Source organism: Martes martes, assembly GCF_963455335.1.
Source record: "Martes martes genome assembly, chromosome: 9".
NCBI classification, from domain to species: domain Eukaryota; kingdom Metazoa; phylum Chordata; class Mammalia; order Carnivora; family Mustelidae; genus Martes; species Martes martes.
Genome location: NC_137896.1, coordinates 9,097,000 through 9,116,376, shown reverse-complemented (window position 1 = coordinate 9,116,376; position 19,377 = coordinate 9,097,000). Strand labels below are relative to the sequence as shown.

The window sequence follows — 19,377 nt, the reverse complement described above, 5'->3', positions numbered from 1 at the left end:
CTGAGGAGCTTGTTAGAAACACAGATGCCTGGGTGGCTCACTCGTTAAGCGTCTGCCTTCGGCTCTGGTCATGATCCCAGGGTGCTGAGATCGAGCCCTGCATCGGGCTCCCCGCTCGGCGGGTAGCCTGCTTTTCCCTCTCCTGCTCCCCCTGCCCGTGTTCCCTCTTCCGCTGAGTCTCTCTGTCAAATAAATAAAATCTTAAAAAAAAACAAAGAACAGATGCCTGAGCCTCAGCCCCAGAGCTTCGACAAAGCTGAGCCTGGGCCCCAGCATCTTTAACAAGCTCTCAGGGGATCTGGGTCCACAGGTGGGCGGGGAACAGCCCCTGTGGGGAGCACTGAAGCCCGTGCAGGTGGGGAGTTGGGCCCTGAAAACAGTGTGAAAGTGGGGGGGAAAAGCAGGCTTCTGCTTGTTTTGAGGCAGAGAGGCTGGAACGAGGAGGAAGAGCCGCTGAGTCAGCCAGAGACGGAACAGACTGCAAATCTCACCACCTGTTCATTAATCTCGACGTTAATAAAAGCGGTTGTTTACTGAGCCCAATTATTCCATCCCAGACCGTTTATGTGGATTACTACAGAGTCCTCCAATAACACAATGACTTAGGTAATAGGCACCTAATTCTATTACCTAATAGTATTAGGTGCCACTCGAACCCCTTTCTACAGATGGGAACTATTAAGAAGAGAGCAGAGGGCGACTTGCCCGCAGTCTGGGGTGGAGGGGGGCAGGCAGGGATGCAGGCCCAGCAGCCTGTCTCTGGACCGTGTAGCTCCCCGCACCACCGTGCCAGGGCTGCCGCCGTGAGCTAGGCGCACCGAGGTCTCCAGGCCCGGCCTGAGTGAACAGGGTGGCCAGTGAAACCCAGGGATGCCCCCAGTGAGTGGGCACAGGGCAGTGGAAATGCCAAGGGGAGGGTGAGAGTCTTTGAGTAAAGACCTAGGACAGAAGGAGGAGCCAGTACATGGGTGTGGGGTCAGCTTTACCGATGGATGAGAGATTGGGGCAGCCGCTCATTCTCCCAGCAAGGACCGGTGCTGGGGATCCAGCGGTGGGCAGGAGGAGGGCAGCCCCTGAACTCACGGCGCTTACGGCTCAGGGATGGTTTAATGACAGGGACCTAATCTGGTCCGGGGGAAACAGGGAAGGGGTGTCTGACGAGATGCCTTTAAGCTCAGCTTGGACGTATGCCCAAGAGTCAGTTTCAGGCAGGGGGTACAACGCATACTCTGGCCCTGAGGCAAAGAAATGTGGCTCATTTGGAAAAGAGAGAACTTCATCTTGGCTGCTGCCGTACAGAGTGAAGGGGAGTGTCCTGAGATGAAACAAGATCCTCTGTCGGGAAAAGTATTTCGGGCAGAGGGAACAGCATAAACAAAGCCTCAGAACCTGGAAAGGTGCAATGGCCAAAAATAAAGTGTGGGCCTTGACGCCTCCTGACGTTTTATAGGTTTCATACCCCATGTGCAGGGTTACTGGGAGTTTGATTCTGAGGACGGTGAACACGGAGAAGACCACAAGGGTAAAAGCCAAAATGCCTAAGTCCCGGGACTGTCTTGAACTTGTGGTCTTCTCCCACCTGTAGCTTCCTTTGGGTGACTTCCTCTGGGATGATAATTAAGATAAACTTGGGATAAAGTGCGACAACCTCAAGGTGCTTTTCTTAAGGCTTGTGAGGTGATCAGGTAATTAAGTTCAGTGTTTTAAAGACTCAGGAGAAACATTATTTTGGATGCATTAAGGAGACAACCCCCAAACTTTGCTTATTGGCAAAAAAATCCAACCACCACACCAATACAAAATCAAGGAGGTGAAAGTTGGTGCCCCCTCCCGCCCCCATGTTCTTTCACCCCCCGATCCAGATGAACTAACTGCTAAACACTGTTGGAGAAGAGTCGAGAAAAAGCCTGTGGGCTCAGTCAAGCGTATCGATGTATTTCGTTTGGCCAACAAAGTTTTAAAATTTCGGAAATTTTACATTTTTCAGCCTCTCTGAAAAACCCAAATATCTAACTGACCGGATCCAAAGGGCAGCTGTCCCTTCAGATGAGTCATATATATGACTCAGATGAGTCATATATACCTACTCTACCACAGTCGCCACCAGCCCCCGTTACCTTTCACACAGCTTGCTTCTTTCATTAACATTACCTGCCTCATTCCTGTTCTAGAAGCTTGCCTTGAATATAATACTATGTATGCATCCATATGCGTGTTTTTACACTTCCCCCCGAGAATCTTTCTGTGTCTCTACAAAGCTCTAGCTCCCCTTTTCAAGGTTAAGTCATATTTCACTGTCCGAATCTCTGATGTTTATTTATCTGATTTTTCTCTTGATGTATACATACAAAGGTACCACTTTCTTTATAGTCTATATGGTAAATGAACACCCTTATATATCTGTGTATGAAACTTTAGGGGATAAGTGCACTTACTAGGTAAATGTGTTTATGTACATTTTAAAATTTGGAAGATTTTATTTTATTTTATTTTTTAAAGATTTTATTTATTTATTTGACAGAGAGAGATCACAAGGAGGCAGAGAGGCAGCCAGAGAAAGAGGAAGGGAAGCAGGCTCCCTGCTGAGCAGAGAGCCCGATGCGGGACTCGATCCCAGGACCCTGAGATCATGACCTGAGCCGAAGACAGCGGCTTAACCCACTGAGCCACCCAGGCGCCCCTAAAATTTGGAAGATTTTAAATTTAAGATGTTAAATTTAAAAGACATCACAAAATTGCCCAAGTTATATGAATTTACATCCCCAGAAAATGAAAGCAGTATCCTGTTCCAGCCTTTCTTTTGACTCACATTAATTTAATTACTAAGGTGACAGAGCATCCTTCTATGTTCAGTGGTCTCTTGTATATTATCTGCTGCCCTTTACTGACATTTTCATTTGCTTCTTTTTCTCTACTCTTATTGATTTTAGGAGTTCTTTATATATGAAGGACATTAAACCTTAGTCATCTGTGCTGCAGTTTGGTTTTTTTCCCCCCCAAGTTGTTGGTCTTTAGTTTTATACATTGTTTTTACTTTGGGAAAATTGTAACTTTATTTGTAGCCACATACCTGATGTTTTTTCTTTTCCCAGAGGGCTCCAGCTTGTCTTTTGGTAGGCATAATATTGATATATACATATATATATAATTATTTTTTAAAAACTTTATTTTTAAGTAATCTCTACACCCAATGTGGGGTTCAAACTCACAACCTTGAGATCAAGAGTGACATGTTCCACCAACTGAGTCAACCAGAAGTCCCATATACTTTAATTTAAAAATCTGAATGCCTTTAGCTACGGAATACATTCTCTTGTTTCCCTGCAGGATCTGGCAGCACCTCCACTATCTATTTCATAAATGGGCAACTTCACATATTTAAACTTGTCTGTCTAGTCCCTTGAGACAGATCCTAGAGGTGTAAGTACAGGTCACGTTAGTGCGAGTGTGTCTGTGTGTGTGTATATTTACTCTACAATTTTATGGTTTCACTGTGCACATTTAAATTTTAGATCCATCTGTAATTTATTTTTGGTGGAGTAAATGAACACAACCAAGAACTAGGATGAACTTTTCTATTTTCCTAGCTGGCAGCAAGGGAGGGGGTTGTGGGGAGGCATCAAAACCTACTGGTAAATTAAAAAACAAAACAAAGAAAAAAACAAACAAGTGTTTTGTCCCTTTATAAAAATAATGCAAATTTTAAGATCAAACCCACACTCCCACCACCCAAAATAACTACTTTTTTTTTCATGCATTTCCTGCAAGTATTTTTTTTTCTTGATATATACAGGTTTTTGTTTTAGAAATCTGTTTTTTGTCTGTTTTAACATATGACAACATCTATAACTGCTAACAGTTAATGTTTCCACCCAGCAGTTCCCAAACCTGGCCGGGCAGCTGGCTTCCCAGCGGAGCTTGTTAAAAATAATGAATCAGCAACCCTACAGGGTGGACCCTGGGAATCTATATTTTTAATAAGTTCCACGGAGGTGTTTGGGACATAACCGGGCCAACTCTAACAGTCTCTCCCACCGTCGCAGCCGTACCTGTGATCGTCTGGGTCTCGGAGGTGATGGTTCTGGTGGTGGTCTGAGTTTGGGTGGCAGGCACCGTTTCTTCGGATACAAACTGGACTGCGCTGGGGGCTGCCCCGGACGTGCTGGTCAGTTGGCAGCCACTCTGCTTGTGAGCTACAAAGGCATCCAGGTTGTTAAACTGCTGCTTGCAAATGCCACAGATGTGGATGTCCGGAGTGAGCTCAACCAGCACTGTCGTGCCACCTGGGACTCCATGGGACAAAGGGAAAGCCACAGGTTAATTAATTAATTAACAAATTTCAAACAGCCTGAAATTATAACACCCACCAGATTCATGGTAGAAAAAAGGGCACAGTGGCAGAGATGGCTAGTGGCTGGCCCGATGCCCATTCTACTCCCCTCTTCTCCCTTAGTAGCAATGTTTCCAGACCCAAGTGACTGTTGCCCGCAGGGGCACTAGTGGCATTTTATGCAAGAAAGTTCTTTAAGGGATGCCTGGGTGGTCCAGTCAGTTAAGCATCTACCTTCAGCTCAGGTCATGATCCCAGGGTCCTGGGATCGAGTCCCACATCGGGCTCCTTGCTCAGCAGGGAGCCTGTTTTTCCCTCTGCCTGCTGCTCCCCCTGCTTGTGCTCTCTTTCTCTGACAAATAAATAAATAAAATCTTAAAAAAAAAAAAAAAAGTTAGTTCTTTGATGTGCAGGACTGCTTGTACTTTGAAGGACCAGTAGCCATGTCCCATCCCAATGAAAGGTAGTTTTATTCCCCAGTCATTATGAAAATCAGTCCCTCTGCTTTTACCTGCTTCCCACCCCGGACCTTGCCAAGAGAACTACTAAATGATCTTGGTCCCTTACATGCTTGGGAACTTCTGGGAAGTTTGGCCTTTCATGATAAAAAGGGATCAGACATGAATGGCACTGGTTCCCTCTTCTTTTGGTCTTAAGTGCAGATGGATGCCAGGAGCTTCTGCAACCCTATTTTCACTATGAGGAAAATGCTAAGATCACTACAGCCGCTGATCTCTTGATCCCCTGCATCAACTAATGTCAGACTTCTCATTAGGCTGGTATAGTTCAGTTGGTTACTTGTAGCCAAAATTCATTCCTAACTGATAGGGACATTGTTTCTCAATAGTAATGCTGCCAAGAGTTAATACTTGTGTTACTATATTAGAAAGTGTGATGTAGAAGTTGGTTAAATACAATCAATCAATAAGTCTCTAATATGACTACCCTCATTTTTATTTTTAAAAATTTTCCTGCCTTATTATAAGGAAACTCATGTTTATAACAGAAAATTTGGAACAGAAGAAGCAGGGGGAAAATCAGTCACAATCTTTCCACCTATGTGTACCATGAATATTACAAATTATTTTGTTCCATTTATTTCCTTTATGCTTAAAAATTAAGATTATAATGTACTATAAAATTAGTCTTCTCCCCACATAATATCACATAAGCATTGTGGCTAGATCACTAACATTTTTATAAGTATAATTATTTAAAAGGCGCCTGGGTAGCTCAGTAGGTTAAGCGCCCAACTCTTGGTTTCGGCTCAGGTCATGTCATGGGTGGTTGGATGGAGCCCTGCGGTGGGCTCCGTGCTCAGCGGGGAGCCTGCCTGAGATTCCCTCCTCTGTCCCCTCCCCACTCTCTCTCTCTTTCTCTCTCCCTCTCTCAAATAAATAAATCTTTAAAAATATGTATAATCATCTAATAACACACTATTCCATGTTATCTATGCATCATAATCTTAGTACTTATAAGGTCTTTATATTATTTCTAAATTTCCTGAAATCTAAATCATATGAGAACTACCTTTGTGTATATACGGTTGGTATATATGAATCATAACTTTCTGAAAATTTATAAATATTTATATTATGTTCAATTTCCCCAAGTCGAGCTGACAAAAAAGTCTCTGTGTGGAAATGCAATTTGGTTGACTTGCTAAGGAGAGCTGGTCTGGGCTGTGTCATAATAATTTCTTTTAATATTATTTATTTATTTATTTGACAGAGAGAGATAGATCACAAGTAGGCAGAGAGGGGGGGGGGGAAGCAGGCTCCCCGCTGAGCAAGAGAGCCCGATGCAGGACTTGATCCCAGGACCCTGAGATCATGACCTGAGCCGAAGGCAGAGGCTTAACCCACTGAGCCACCCAGGTGCCCTGTGTCATAATATTTTCTAAACCATTTTGCAGAGCGCCTATGCACTTAAATACATCGAATCAATGGATGAAAGGAATGAAGCCTTTTCTATTCCTCTGGAACACGACCTCCCTGCAGCTAAGATGCCCATGAGACTAACAGGAAAACAAGGAACCAGAAGATGAGGTGACTGGCATTGATGAGGATTCCTTAATGATCGAACAAGATTGATGCCTAGTATGAAAGGGTTTTAATGACAAAGTCTCCAGTGTGTGGCAAGCACATAAACAATGACCTAGACTTTCCTTAGAATCTTGACATTACAATTTACAAACAGTGACTTGGGCTTGGTCTCTCTCATCTGTAAAATGGGTAGAAGTTTCTGTTCTATAGGATAGGTAAGAGGATTAAATAAGATGGTGCTTGTAAAGGGCCAGCCCAGGGGTCCCCATGCCCCTGTATGATACCTGGTGGGGTTATTACTAAGATACCCTATTAGAAGTGACAGTATCCCCCTCTGAAAATTTGGAATGATAAAATATACCTAACCTCCTGCATTTGCAGTGAGAATTAACAGACCAAATAGAAAACACTGGGTACAGGTAGGAGCTCAACAGCAACAAGAATTCCTTTATCTCCACTACGGTCTCCAAACCTGTAACAGCATCACAACAATTGGGTTTTGTGTGTTCGTGTGTCCGCGTGTTAAACATGGACATATCTGTGCCCCACTTGGGAGATACTGAGTCCTAACGGAGGTAGGGTGGAGGAGGGCTGCTGTTTAGAGAAATCTGTGCTTTTCACAAGTTATGCAAGGAATACCCAGCCAAGTTTGGGAGGCAGTGTCTCCACAACAGCTAACAAGCTAAGCGCTTACGATGTGCTAGGTGCCTGCAAAGCCCTGTGCCAGGGCAGGGGGTCGTTCTCAAACTCTGCAACCCAACCGCTCGGGGTCTGGCCACAGATCCCCTCCCCCACGACCCCATCTAATGGGTGGGGCCCAGGGAGCTTTTTTCTTTTTTCTTTTTTTAAAGAAGCGCTCCCGCTCTCAGGTGGCTGGTTTGCGCTCGGTCTCTGGACCACACTTTGGGAAACAATGCCGCGGGCGAAATCAGGTACTTAAATAAGGCTGCTGTCCCCATCAGGAAAATTAAAATGAATCCCAAACTCAAAGCGACCACCGCCCCATTCCCCATTCAGATCCTCACCTTTAATATGTAAAAGGCTTTCCAGTGTGCCGGCAAGCCCAGCCCGCCAGACCTCCTGAAACCCTCGGATCCCCAGACTTCAAGGATTTGGAGCCACCGAGGCAGAAGTTTTCCCATCGGCGTAATGGCAGTTACCCCTAAATCCCCCCAAACTCCGCCTGGGGGGGGGCGGGCAATGCCCCGAGGGGGTGGCGATTGTCTGAACGGCATGCCCTCCCCCACCGTTCCCTTACAAGGGGTCTTGCGAGGCTGGAGAGCGCCCCCCGCCTTGCAGTGGGTTGGGTGCCCCCATCCCAAGCCCACTCCGGCGCCCCCTGCACAGCGCGCCCGCCGCGGTGCCCGAGACGCCGGCTCGGGGCCGTCACCCCGATTTCGGGGCCCCGGGCCTGCTCGCTGCGTCGCAGACGTGCTTGGGCCCGGGCCCCGGAGCGCGCACTGGGCCCCGGAGCGCGCACTGCGCCCGGAAAAGCACTTACTTTGCACCGAGCCCGGGAAGCTTTCGCCCTCGCTGCTCGCGTTCATGGCCACAGACTGGGAGGTCCCCGGCCGGCCGGGGTGCCAGGGTGGGGGGCGCTGATCTACATGGTGCAGGGACTTTTCCTTTTATTTTTCCACACCCCCCAGCCTTCCTTCTCCCAACTCCGCCAGGCGGGGAGGACGGATGTAAAGCAAGCTCCACTTCCGCTGCCTAGAGGGCGCTGGCCGGGCCCGGCCGCCCCAGCCTGGCTTTGCCTCCGCGGCTCCCGAGGGAAGCTGCGGGCCAATCCCGATGCCCCGGCCCCGCGGCCCGGGACCGCGGAATCCCCCGGGATCTGGACCGCGCGCAAACGTCCCGGCGGGTTGGGCAGCCGCGGGCGGCTCGGGATGCGCCCCCTCCCCCGGCCGCGGCCGCCGGCGCCGGGCCCGCACCCCTGCGGTCGTGGCGGACGCGTTTGGCCTCCCCGGCTCGGGCGCCTTTGCACCTGCCGCCCTGGGCGTCTGGTCCCCAAGGCGTCGCTCCCGGGTCGCCGGGATGCTCTAGCAGAGGGGACCGCGTCGAGCTGCGGTTGGGGGTTGGGTGCGCCGGGCGCGGCGGGCTTGGGGAGAGAAACCCCAGTTGAGCGTCAGCGGCGGGCAAATCAGCAGAGCGCTGGGCGGGTCCCCTGCCCGGCTAGTGAAATAAAGGGGACAGTGATCACGTGGATCCTAAGAGCAACAGCTAGGATCAATAGCCAAAGGCCCCCTGCGCCAGGGTTCTGCCCACTTTATCGTGCACTGTCACCGGGAGGGCTCGCTAGAACACAGACGGCTGGTCCGCCCCAGAGTTTCGGACTCAGTAAGTCTGGGGCGAGGCCCAAGAACGAGCATTTCCAAGTTTCCAGCAGTTGGAGACCCAGCTGTTGGCCCACACCGTCCTCTCTGATCTGTGTCCCCTTGGCCGACCTCATCTCCTACAGCTCTCTCCTTTACTCCGGCTTCAGCACCAAGCCCTCTCCAGCCTAAGTCGCCTGCGCTAATGTTCCCTCTGTGTTCACCTGCCCGCCTCTCTGCTGTCTTCGGTAGAGTCACACTCACAGTCTTGGCGAGGCCGGCGCTGGCTAGTCCATTCTAATATTGACGCTCCCTCCTCCCCCACCCAGCAGCTCCCTGTCTCTCTCTGGTCTGCCTTTTCTTTCTTCTTAGAACCTATTACATTTAACATTATGTACCTGGAGTATATCTATCTAGCGATAGATAATTTACTTGTGTATTACCTGTCCCCACCCCCCCGCCCCGCCCCCCACACATTCAAAAGTTCCCGAGAAAGTGGGATTAAAAAAAAAAAAAATCTCTTTGCTTCACTGATCTATCTATCCCCAGCTACTCGGCCTAGTGCCTGGCACGTAGTAGGCGCTCCCTGAATAGGACTGTAGAACTAATGGGATTTTCCCTGCTGCTTCCTTTAAGGGATTGTTCGTGCCTCCACCAGTTACTTATACGTAAGTGCTGCAACGTTCCAGACACTGTGCTAGGCCCTGGAGGTCCAAGGGTGATCTAAATGATTGGGTACCTGCTCTAATAGAACTTGGCTAGCGGCTAGTGATGCAGTCAATGCTGAATAGTGAAATCAGCAGTGTGATTTCTTTCTTTCTCTCTCTTTTTAAGAGATTTTATTTATTTATTTATTTGAGAGAGAGCGAGCGTGCTCTGTGCACAGAAGCAGGGGGAGGGGCAGAGGGAGAGAGAGTTCCCTGCTGAACTGGGAATCTGAAGTGGGGCTCCATCCCCGGACCCTGAGATCTTAACCTGAGCGAAGTCAGATGCTTAACGGATTGAGCCACCCAGGTGCCCCACCGTGTGATTGCTTGTTAGTGATAAGGTCTTGGAAGACATAAAACAAGGTTGTAATCATGACTGCTGGAATGGTCAAGGAAGGCTCATTTGAGTAGGTGATAATGAGAGAGCAGGCACTATTTGCAGGTGGGGGTGGGGAGGACAATTCCAGCCTGAGCGATGGGCAGGAGCAAGAGCCGTGAGGCAGGAATGAACTAGATCGGAGCCGGCTGTTCCCCACCGGTCCTAGGCCGTATCTTTGCTCTCCTCTTGCTTTTTACCCAGGCCGGCTCCACATGTCTTCTTGCCGCTGCCCCAGGAGCTCCGCATCTGCTCCTCTCTCTGCCTGGTTGGCTTTTCCCTGGTCTTCTGCAGGCCTGGCTTCTTTCTGTCACCCAAGGCCAAATGGAATGTCATTCTCCCAGGGCTATTTTTCCTGTCCCACATCTAAAGCACCTGCTCCTCTTGGCACTCTGCCACATCACCTTCATTATACCTGTCTCTCGCGAACGTGACCCATACAGGCACTGCAGCTTAGGGCCATGCTTGTTCTTGAATGCTTGGTCCATGTTCACAGATGGGAACACCTGGGCAGGTCCCACCCGGATCACGACACGGAACGTTTCCAGCCTCCTGACCCTTCCCAGCCAGTGCTACCGCAGCTCCCAAGCCCGGAGAGGTAAGCCCCACTCTAACTTCCTTGTGCTGACAGCAGAATTCTTCGTATTAGCATGAAGAGAAGAAACATTTAGAGGGCTTGGGAAAAACCAAATTCTCAGGTCCTAACCCAGACCTACTGCAGAATTTCCTAGGCCAAGACCTGGGAATTTGCATATATTTCCCAAGTGCCTTGGGTAATTCTTAGTGAGATATGAGCCTGGACCTTACCAATGGGTGGTTAGGTCTGTAGGTTCTCACCACCATAGAAATCCTTGAGCTACTTGGGCGACCTTGGGCAGCTGCTCTATGTCTCAATTTTCTGTAAGTTGAGATAATGGTAGTAGCTACTTCATTACATTTTTTTTCCAGAGGAAGTCAGTCATTATGTATAATGTGCTTACAGTAGTGCCTAGCTCATATAACTGGGCAAGAAATCCCTGTTATTCTTATTTTTTATTTACACGTGGTCATTATCCATTTTCCCACCAGACTGTGAGCTCTAGGAAAGGGTATCTGGCTTGCTTTATTAACCCTGTATCCCCAGAGACTAGGACGGGGTCTGGTACACTGAGGCTTCAATACAGTTTTTGTTGTTGAATGAATTTATATATGTTTCCATCAACTCCGTTTTAAACATTTGCTACTATGTGCAGCCATACTTTCTCTGGTATGTGTAGATCACTGCAATGGTTTTTTGTTTTTTTTTTTTTTTAGTCTTAAAATTTCTTTTCTTTTTTTTTATCTTCCTATATTTGTTTTTCTTATTGTATAAGTATTACAAGTTCACTGTTAGAAATTTGGGAAGAAATACAGAAAAATATAAAGAAAATAAGAGCCATTTATAATCGCCTACCCAGAAATAACATTTTTTAAAAAAAGTGAGCTCTACCCTCAATGTGTGGCTTGAACTTACAACTCCCAGATCAAGAATTTCATGTTCTACTGACTGAGCCAGACACACACCCCCAGAAATAATATTTTGATTGATATATATACTGAAAGTCTTTTTTTTTCTTTGTGTCTGTGTGTATATATATGCATAGATAAATGTACAAGTTTTCATATATTTTATTAAAAATATGATTTTAATTTACATGCTGTTTTTAATCTCCCTTTTTGGGTACATATTATGATCATTATTTTAAAAGATTATACAAATGATACATGGCCACCTGAGATCCCACCATCCAGAGATAATCAATATTCACAAATGTGCTGCATATCTTTTTAGGTTTTTCCATAGAAATATAATAGAACAAATCAAATAAATTGCTGATATTTGTCTATTTTAACTTAAAAATATTAATTTCATGTGGCTCAATTCAACATGACCCACCATATTAATATTATACTTCTGGTAGAGATTGCTGTTTGTGTACCTAATATTGGTTATCTCAAATTCTCTTAGTAGTTTAAATTCTTTTAGAGTTTCTGATTTGCAGCTGAGTGCATGGCCTCCTGGAATAAGACTTTTTCCAGTCTCCTTTATTGCCGGACATGGTTATATGACTACATTCTTGCGATGTAAATGAAATGTTGCGATGTAACTTCCAGGAAATCTCCTAGACATAACAGTTGACATAGCCATTTGCCGCTTCTTTTCCACTCCCTCCTTTCCTTGCTTGGAAAGAAGATGTGATGGGTGGAGCCCTAGCTGCCATTTTGGATTATGAGAATGAAGTTATACTCTAGGTATGGTCAGGTGGTGAGCTGGAAGTAGCCCAAGTCCCTAACTTCTTTGTGGACCTGTCAACTGGACTGCCTACTTCTGGGCTTTATTTACATGAGAAATGCCTTTTATTTTGTTTCAGCTACTGTTACGTGTGTGTGTGTGTGTGTGTGTGTTTATGCATTCTTTCATGCAGTGAGTCAGATCCTCACCAAGCACAATACTATATATACTGTTTCATAATTGGCTTTGATTTTGAAGAGTTTTCCCGGCTAGGTTGGTGCATTCGAATCACCCGGGATGTTGGTCCAGCTCCATGGGCGGACGCTCTGCTTCTGACGCACTGGTATGAAGCCCGGGGATCCGTACATGAGACAAGAGCCCTGGGTGATTGTGATGCTCTTGGTGTTTGCAAGCTTCTGCTCCTCACTGTTAATTTTAATGGTTGCATAATATTTTATTATAAGATTGCATCACAATTTATTTGATGTGCCATTGAATGTTGTTAATTTTTTTATAGATATCCTAAGTAATATACTCAGTGGCTTTTTTAATTAGCCCATGTGAACCCATTATCTCTCTATGCCAGCCGTCCTGAAGAATACTGCTACGATGACCTGTTTCAACACCATTTGGAAGGGCTTTTCCTCTCCTTTTCTTTCAGATCGTTTTCTCAACATGGGTTCCTTCCAGATGAACTTCTCAGTAAGAATTACATTTCTTCTTCTTCTTCTTTTTTTTTTTTTAAAGATTTTATTTATTTATTTGACAGAGAGATAGAGAGAGCGGACAAGTAGGCAGAGGGGCAGGCAGAGGCAGAGGCAGAGGCAGAGGGAGAAGCAGGCTCCCTGCTAAGCAGAGAGCCCGATGTGGGGCTCGATCCCAGGACCCTGAGATCATAACCTGAGCCAAAGGCGGATGCTTAACCCACTGAACCACCCAGGCACCCCCAAAATTACATTTCTTAAAAAGGCTTTGCCTGACTAGAATGTTTATGGTTCCTTTTATTCTTAAGATTTTGACTACTTCTCGGGGCGCCTGGGTGGCTCAGTGGGTTAAAGCCTCTGCCTTCGGCTCGGGTCATGATCCTGGGGTCCTGGGATTGAGCCCCACATCGGGCTCTCTGCTCATCAGGGAGCCTGCTTCCTCCTCTCTCTCTGCCTGCTTCTCTGCCTACTTGTGATCTCCGTCTGTCAAATAAATAAATAAAATCTTAAAAAAAATATTTTGACTACTTCTCAATTAATAGAAAGAACACAATTTAGCAAAGGCCAACTTCCTATAAGTTACAAATATAATTCTACTACCTGTTGGAAATCTAGACTGTAGAATAAATTCAAATCTCTTGTCAATGCTTAAAAGACGGTACATTTCTCATAAAAATGGGGATTTAAAAGTTTTAATACCTTTTAAGTATCCCAATATATCCAAATTATTAACATTTCAATGTGCAATCAATATTAAAACATTATGTATATTTTATTTAATTTATTTTTTAAAGATCTTATTTATTTATTTGAGGGAGATCGAGCAAGAGCAAGAGAGCGAGAGAGAGAGGGAGAGAGCGCGCATGAGCAGGGGGAGAGGCAGAGAGAGAGGGAGAAGCAAACTCCCCTCTGAGCAGGGAGACCAATGCAGGACTTGATCCCAGGACCCTAGGATCATGACCTGAGCTGAAGACAGACACTTATCTGACTGAGCCACCCAGGCACCCCTAAAACATTATCATATTTTAGTATTATTATTAACAGTTTACAATCCAAAACTAAGTCTCCTGATCTGGTGTGTAGCTGACACAAGACGTCTTCCCTGAGACCAGGCCCATTTCAGGAGCTCAGGAGCTGCGTGTTAGTTACTACTGTCTTGGGTAGCACAGTTTTATGCCAGGGTTGGGACATTATTCCAAAAAAGCTCCATTTTAGTGAGTAGCTCACATCTGCATCTCTATATTTGATAAAAATTTGGATTTAAAGTTTTTGTGTTTTGTGTTGTTTTGTTTTGTTTCAATGGAAAGATCTGGAAATCCAGGTCTGGATTATCATATGTGTATGGTAGCATTTGCCTGGATCTGATGAAACTTCTCTTAGCCTCTATAATTTACCCCAGTCCCCATTTCTCCCGTTGCTTCTTGGTATCAAGATTGAATTTTGGGGCACCGGGGTGGCTCAGTTGGTTAAGCGTCTACCTTCAGCTCAGGTTCTGATCCTGGGGTCATGGGATTGAGCCCCACCCACGCTGGGCTCCCTGCTCAGCGGGGAGTCTGCCTCTCCCTCTCCATCTATCTCTTCCCTGCTCTCTCTCTCTCTCTCTCTCTCTCTCTCGCAAACAAAGAAATAAAATCTTAGGGGAAAAAAAAGATTGAGTCACTTCCCTAGATCATTGCCCATTTGAATTTATTCAAAATTTCTACCTTGTTTCTGATAGAAAAAGGATTTGTCCCTTCCTATGGTTTAAATATTTCTTTTTTTAATTTTAAATTTTTATTTATTTATTTGTTTTTATTAACACACAATGTATTATTTGTTTCAGGGGTACAGGTCTGTGATTCATCAGTCTTACACAATTCACAGTGCTCACCGTAGCACATACCCTCCCCACTGTCCATCCCCCAGCCACCCCGTCCCTCCCACCCCCTTCTTTTGACTAAAAATCTCTGCCAAGGACTTACCTGCCTTACCTGTACTTTGCCATTCAGTCTCCAGAAGGGTAGGCATGATTATCACTATTTTACAGACATAGAAACGGAGTCTCATAAAGGTTAAACGGATTTCCTCTGGTCAGAAAGCCAATGAAGGATGATCTCAGGTAAGAATCTTTAAGGACAGGTCGCACAGACTGTAGAAGGGCAGAGATTTGCATAGCGCTTCCAAATCAACCTATCAGAATTATTTTTTCATTTAAGATTTCTGGAAGGAGATTTTCAGACACTTTCTTAAATTATTAAAAGAATATACATTTTTATTTTTTTTACTTATGTTTAAAATCTTATTTAATTAATTAATTAATTTATTTTTAAAAGATTTTATGTATTCATTTGCCAGAGAGAGAGGGCACAAGCAGGGGGAGCAGCACAGGGAGGAGAAGCAGGTTCCCCGCTGAGCGGGGAGCCTGACGTGAGACTCGATCTCAGAACCCTGGGAGAATGACCCGGGCTGCAGGCAGCTGCTTAGCCAACTGAGCCACCCAGGTGTCCCCAGAATACACACTTTTTTTTTTTTTTTAAAGATTTTTTATTTATTTATTTGACAGACAGAGATCACAAGTAGGCAGAGAGGTAGGCAAAGAGAGAGAGGGAGAAGCAGGCTCCCCGCTGAGCAGAGAGCCCGATGCGGGGCTCGATCCCAGGACCCTGGGATCATGACCTGAGCCGAAGGCAGAGGCTTAACCCACTGAGCCACCCAGGTGCCCCAGAATACACACTTTTTAAAAAAGGTTTTATTTATTTGACAGTGAGAGAGATCAGAAGTAGGCAGAGAGAGAGGAGGAAGCAGGCTCCCCGCTGAGCAGAGAGCCCGATGCGGGGCTCGATCCCAGGACCCTGAGATCATGACCTGAGCCGAAGGCAGAGACTTAACCCACTGAGCCACCCAGGCGCCCCTAGAATACACATTTTAAAATTCTGGTAATATTAATCATAACAAGAATCACAAGATCATAATCACTGGGTTCATTGTCTTAAGTTTTGGGAGGAAAGATCCCCTTCTCTTAACAAGATAGTTCATAATTTCAAGTAACCAATTTTTTTCCATAGTAAACTTTTTTTTTTTTTTTTTGAGTAAGCTCCATTCCCAGAGTGGAGCCCAATGTGGGGCTCAAACTCATGACCCTGAGATCAAGGCCCGAGTCAAAACCAATTGTCAGATTGAGCCACCCAGACACCCCTTCCATATTAAACATTTTAACAAATGTAGCTTCCTATAGCAATCATGCACAGTGCACTAAAAAGTAAGGTCTCAGGGCAGGAACTTTTGTTTATATTCTTCCTTGTTGTACACCAGCATCTATAATGGGGCCTGGTATATGAAAAGTGATGGATGCAGAGATGGTATCAAAGTTCCTTTGGAAGATCACTGTTAAAGCAAACCTTTGGCTATTTCAAGAAAGCATTTTCCCCCTTTTTAGTTAAACATACAGACATAAGTGTGATATGGTGACTGAATCCAGAAAAATTATACCTTCCGTTGAAATTGTATGGTAACTGGTGTGCAAACACTTCTAAACCTCTCTTATTTTTCGAGACAAAGGCTAACAAGAATGGCTAACCCAGAGTTTGCACTTTCAAAGGCATTCGTATCAACCACCTCTCCACTCAAAGTTTGTCAAAGTTACACAGAAAATTGTGGTGCAAGCTTTCCACCATATATTTAACCAAAGAGGGGGGGGGCAGGCCCGGAGTCTGTTGGTTTCTGGTCCATTCCTTGCCTCCCCTGCTCGGCTCAGGGCAGCTGAGCCCCCATCTGTGTTTTCCAGGCTTTGGGGGGCTTTTGGCTTCCTGCCAGGTTTGGTTAAGGAAAAGCCAGATGGAAGGGAAAAGCCAGAACATTTCTTCCCCGCCTTCTCTACCTTGGTGGCTGTGGATGTGTCTGCTCTATGGCCCCAGATACCAGCCGGACCACTGTGGCCTCATCTTGGCCAGGTGACACCAGTCTCTTGTCTCTGAAAACACCCCTTCTCCCTTTGGTCCCAGCTGCATCCCTGGGGAACAGGGGTGGGGGTGGGTGGGGGTGGGTAGGGCCTTCCAGCTGTTACTAATCTCTCGGTGGCCTGACCACGCCCATTTGGCTTTTCAGCCCCCTTATGCTGCGTGTATCAAATTCCCTGCATTCAATTTACGCTTAAATTCTCAGTGTTGCTTCTCTTTTTCTGGTTGAGCCCTGACTGACATAGTGGCCATAAAGTTTGTAGGGCTGATGGTTTTATTCTCGCTTTTCTGGACACTGCAGGTGAATCATAACTGGAGAGCACCTCGGACTCTCCACGGGCACTTGCTGGGAACCCACACGCTCGGGCCCCACCCAGATGCCCTGGAACAGACTCTCAGGGCGTGTGGTCCCAGCACGCAGCACGGAGACATGCCTTGGGTGACTCCAGCGCGCACCTCCTGACTTTGTCCGTGAAAGCTGATCCAGAGTCTTTGAAGGGGACCGGGGAAAACTTCCTCCAAAACTGATTCACTAACAATATTTAGCAACTCCCTGCAATCCCTGTATAAACATAGAAGTCAACAAAGAAAAACTTGCAAGCTCAAAGAAGCGCAAAACCCCTCGGTAATAGGGCATCATCAAGACTCAACCCGTTGTGCGTTGAGTCCTGATTACTCAACCAATTATTCTGATGGGAGTTGGCTTTGGGTCTTGCCTGGCACCAAACCCAGGGTGGCACACCTGTGTTTTAATAGTTACATTGATTTAGAAAATTTCATGGGAACAAGTAGACACAGGCCTTGCTTTTTTCACTCTTTTACACAGTTAATGCATGAGCATGGAAATACTCCCAACAGTATAAAAGAGTATACAGAGAAAAGGGGGTACCCTTCAACTTCCCCTGAGCCCCCCCTCAATTTCCTTTTTAGGAAGCAACTGCTATTACCAGTTTCTTGTGTGTCTTTCAGAAGTTCCCTACATCTGTACAGGAAAGGATATGTTTACCCATCCATTTCTTTTGTCCAAATTACACTATAAAGCAAACAACATTCTACATCCCACTTTTTTCGCCTAACAATGTATCTTGGAAAATATTGGTTAGAGGTGGTCTAACCCTCCTTGCTTCAGGAAGTGTTCAGTTTTCCACTGTGCACACACATACACTATAATGTACTGACACACAACTCCCGTTAATGGACATTAAGTTTGTTTCCAGTTTTTTGTTACTACAAAGCTGCAACAAATATCTATGTCTGTCTTTTTGTCTGTATGGGAGAGAGTATATCTGTAGAATGATTTCCAAACATAGAACTGCTAGGTCAAAGGGCATTTAAAGTTTTGATGCATTCCAACCGGGTTGTGCCTCGCGGAGCTCCCATCAGTAACTTGTTAGAGCCCCAGTGTCATACTCACTCCCACGGTGTTGTCACGTTTCTGATCTTTGTCAATCTGATGGGTAAAAACATGCTCGGTTGTAGACTTAATTTGCATTTCTCTAATTAGGATACAGGCCTAAATTTGAGCAAACTAAAGCAAATTTTTAATGCCCATCTCTAAGAAACCAAAACGATATAGTTACAATCTAGGTAATTATTGACTCCGAGGAGGTTCAAATATAATGCGTAGATGGCAAAGGAGACACATTGTTCCAAAGTTTGAATGTCAAAGAGGGAATCTGAAAGTGAACCTCTTGGGGTCCTCAGTGTGTGAAAAGGTAGCATGTAACAAGTTTGGGTGTGTATTTTCAAGTTGTGTTAATTATATGTTAAAAGTGAAATTCAAATCAGATATTTGCTGAGTGTTGGAACACCCTTAGCAGCGCTGTGCTTGGAACAGCACTGATCTAGTTCTCATTTTAAGAAGGGGAAACTGAGACCCTTCCTTTCTTGTGGGAATCCAGAGCTATTGGCAGAAGTTTGAAAAAAATATTAAGCCTGTTTTGGATATCTTTTTATACCCTTTTATTTTGAGATAGTTTGACCCACAAGAAGTTGCAAAAATAGTACAGGGAGTTCTCATGTACCCTTCACCCAGATCCCGCCAAAGATAACATCATACTCTTTCTGAGCTGCAAAAAATCTTGAAATGTGGATTACTTTTAACCCATCGGCATTCACGGCCAATTCTTTTCTTTCTTTCTTTCTTTTAAGATTTATTTATTTATTTATTTATTTATTTGACAGAGAGAGATCCCAAGTAGGCAGAGAGGCAGGCAGAGAGAGGGGAGGAGGAAGCAGGCTCCCCGCTGAGCAGAGAGCCTGATGTGGGGCTTGATCCCAGGACCCTGAGATCATGACCTGAGCCAAAGGCAGAGGCTCAACCCACTGAGCCACCCAGGTGCCCCTCACGGCCAATTCTAAAGGTAGTCATATCACAATTGTACTGATAGTCCAGATTTCATTATAATGTCCTGGAAAGTATTTTAGTTAGGGCCACGTTTGCTCCTGAAATCAATAGCCCCCTCCCCCCATACAAATACAAAGCGTCGAAGTCACAGAAACTGACTGCTTTTTCTCAAGTCTGAGATGGAATCTCCTTCAAGGGCCTGGATCCCCTCTATCCTGTGGCTCTGTCATCCCCCACAGCTGCCCCTAAAGAAAGTCCACTCATGTCCTAGAATCCTTTGCTCTAAAAGACACACACCTACTTCCGGCTAATGTGCCATTGGTAGAGCCTAGTCACACAGCCTTGAGTGACTGCAAGGGGGCCAGCC

The 19,377-nt window shown here is 45.7% G+C and overlaps 1 protein-coding gene across 3 annotated transcripts in view; it reads right to left on the bottom strand.

Annotated features, from left to right (window-relative positions):
• The window catches only part of ZFP64 (ZFP64 zinc finger protein), an 86,921-nt gene extending 78,641 nt beyond the window's left edge, over nucleotides 1-8,280 (bottom strand). For 2 of the 3 annotated variants that reach the window (XM_080813357.1, XM_080813355.1), the window contains exons 1-2: nucleotides 7,877-8,280; nucleotides 4,050-4,289 (exon numbers count right to left, since the gene is read on the bottom strand). In XM_080813357.1, the coding sequence (XP_080669483.1) occupies nucleotides 4,050-4,289; nucleotides 7,877-7,922 (286 nt within the window). In that variant the 5' untranslated portion in view covers nucleotides 7,923-8,280. The remainder of the gene's footprint in view (nucleotides 1-4,049; nucleotides 4,290-7,876) is intronic. The other variant, XM_080813356.1, reaches the window with a different exon arrangement.
• Nucleotides 8,281-19,377: the final 11,097 nt, after the last annotated feature.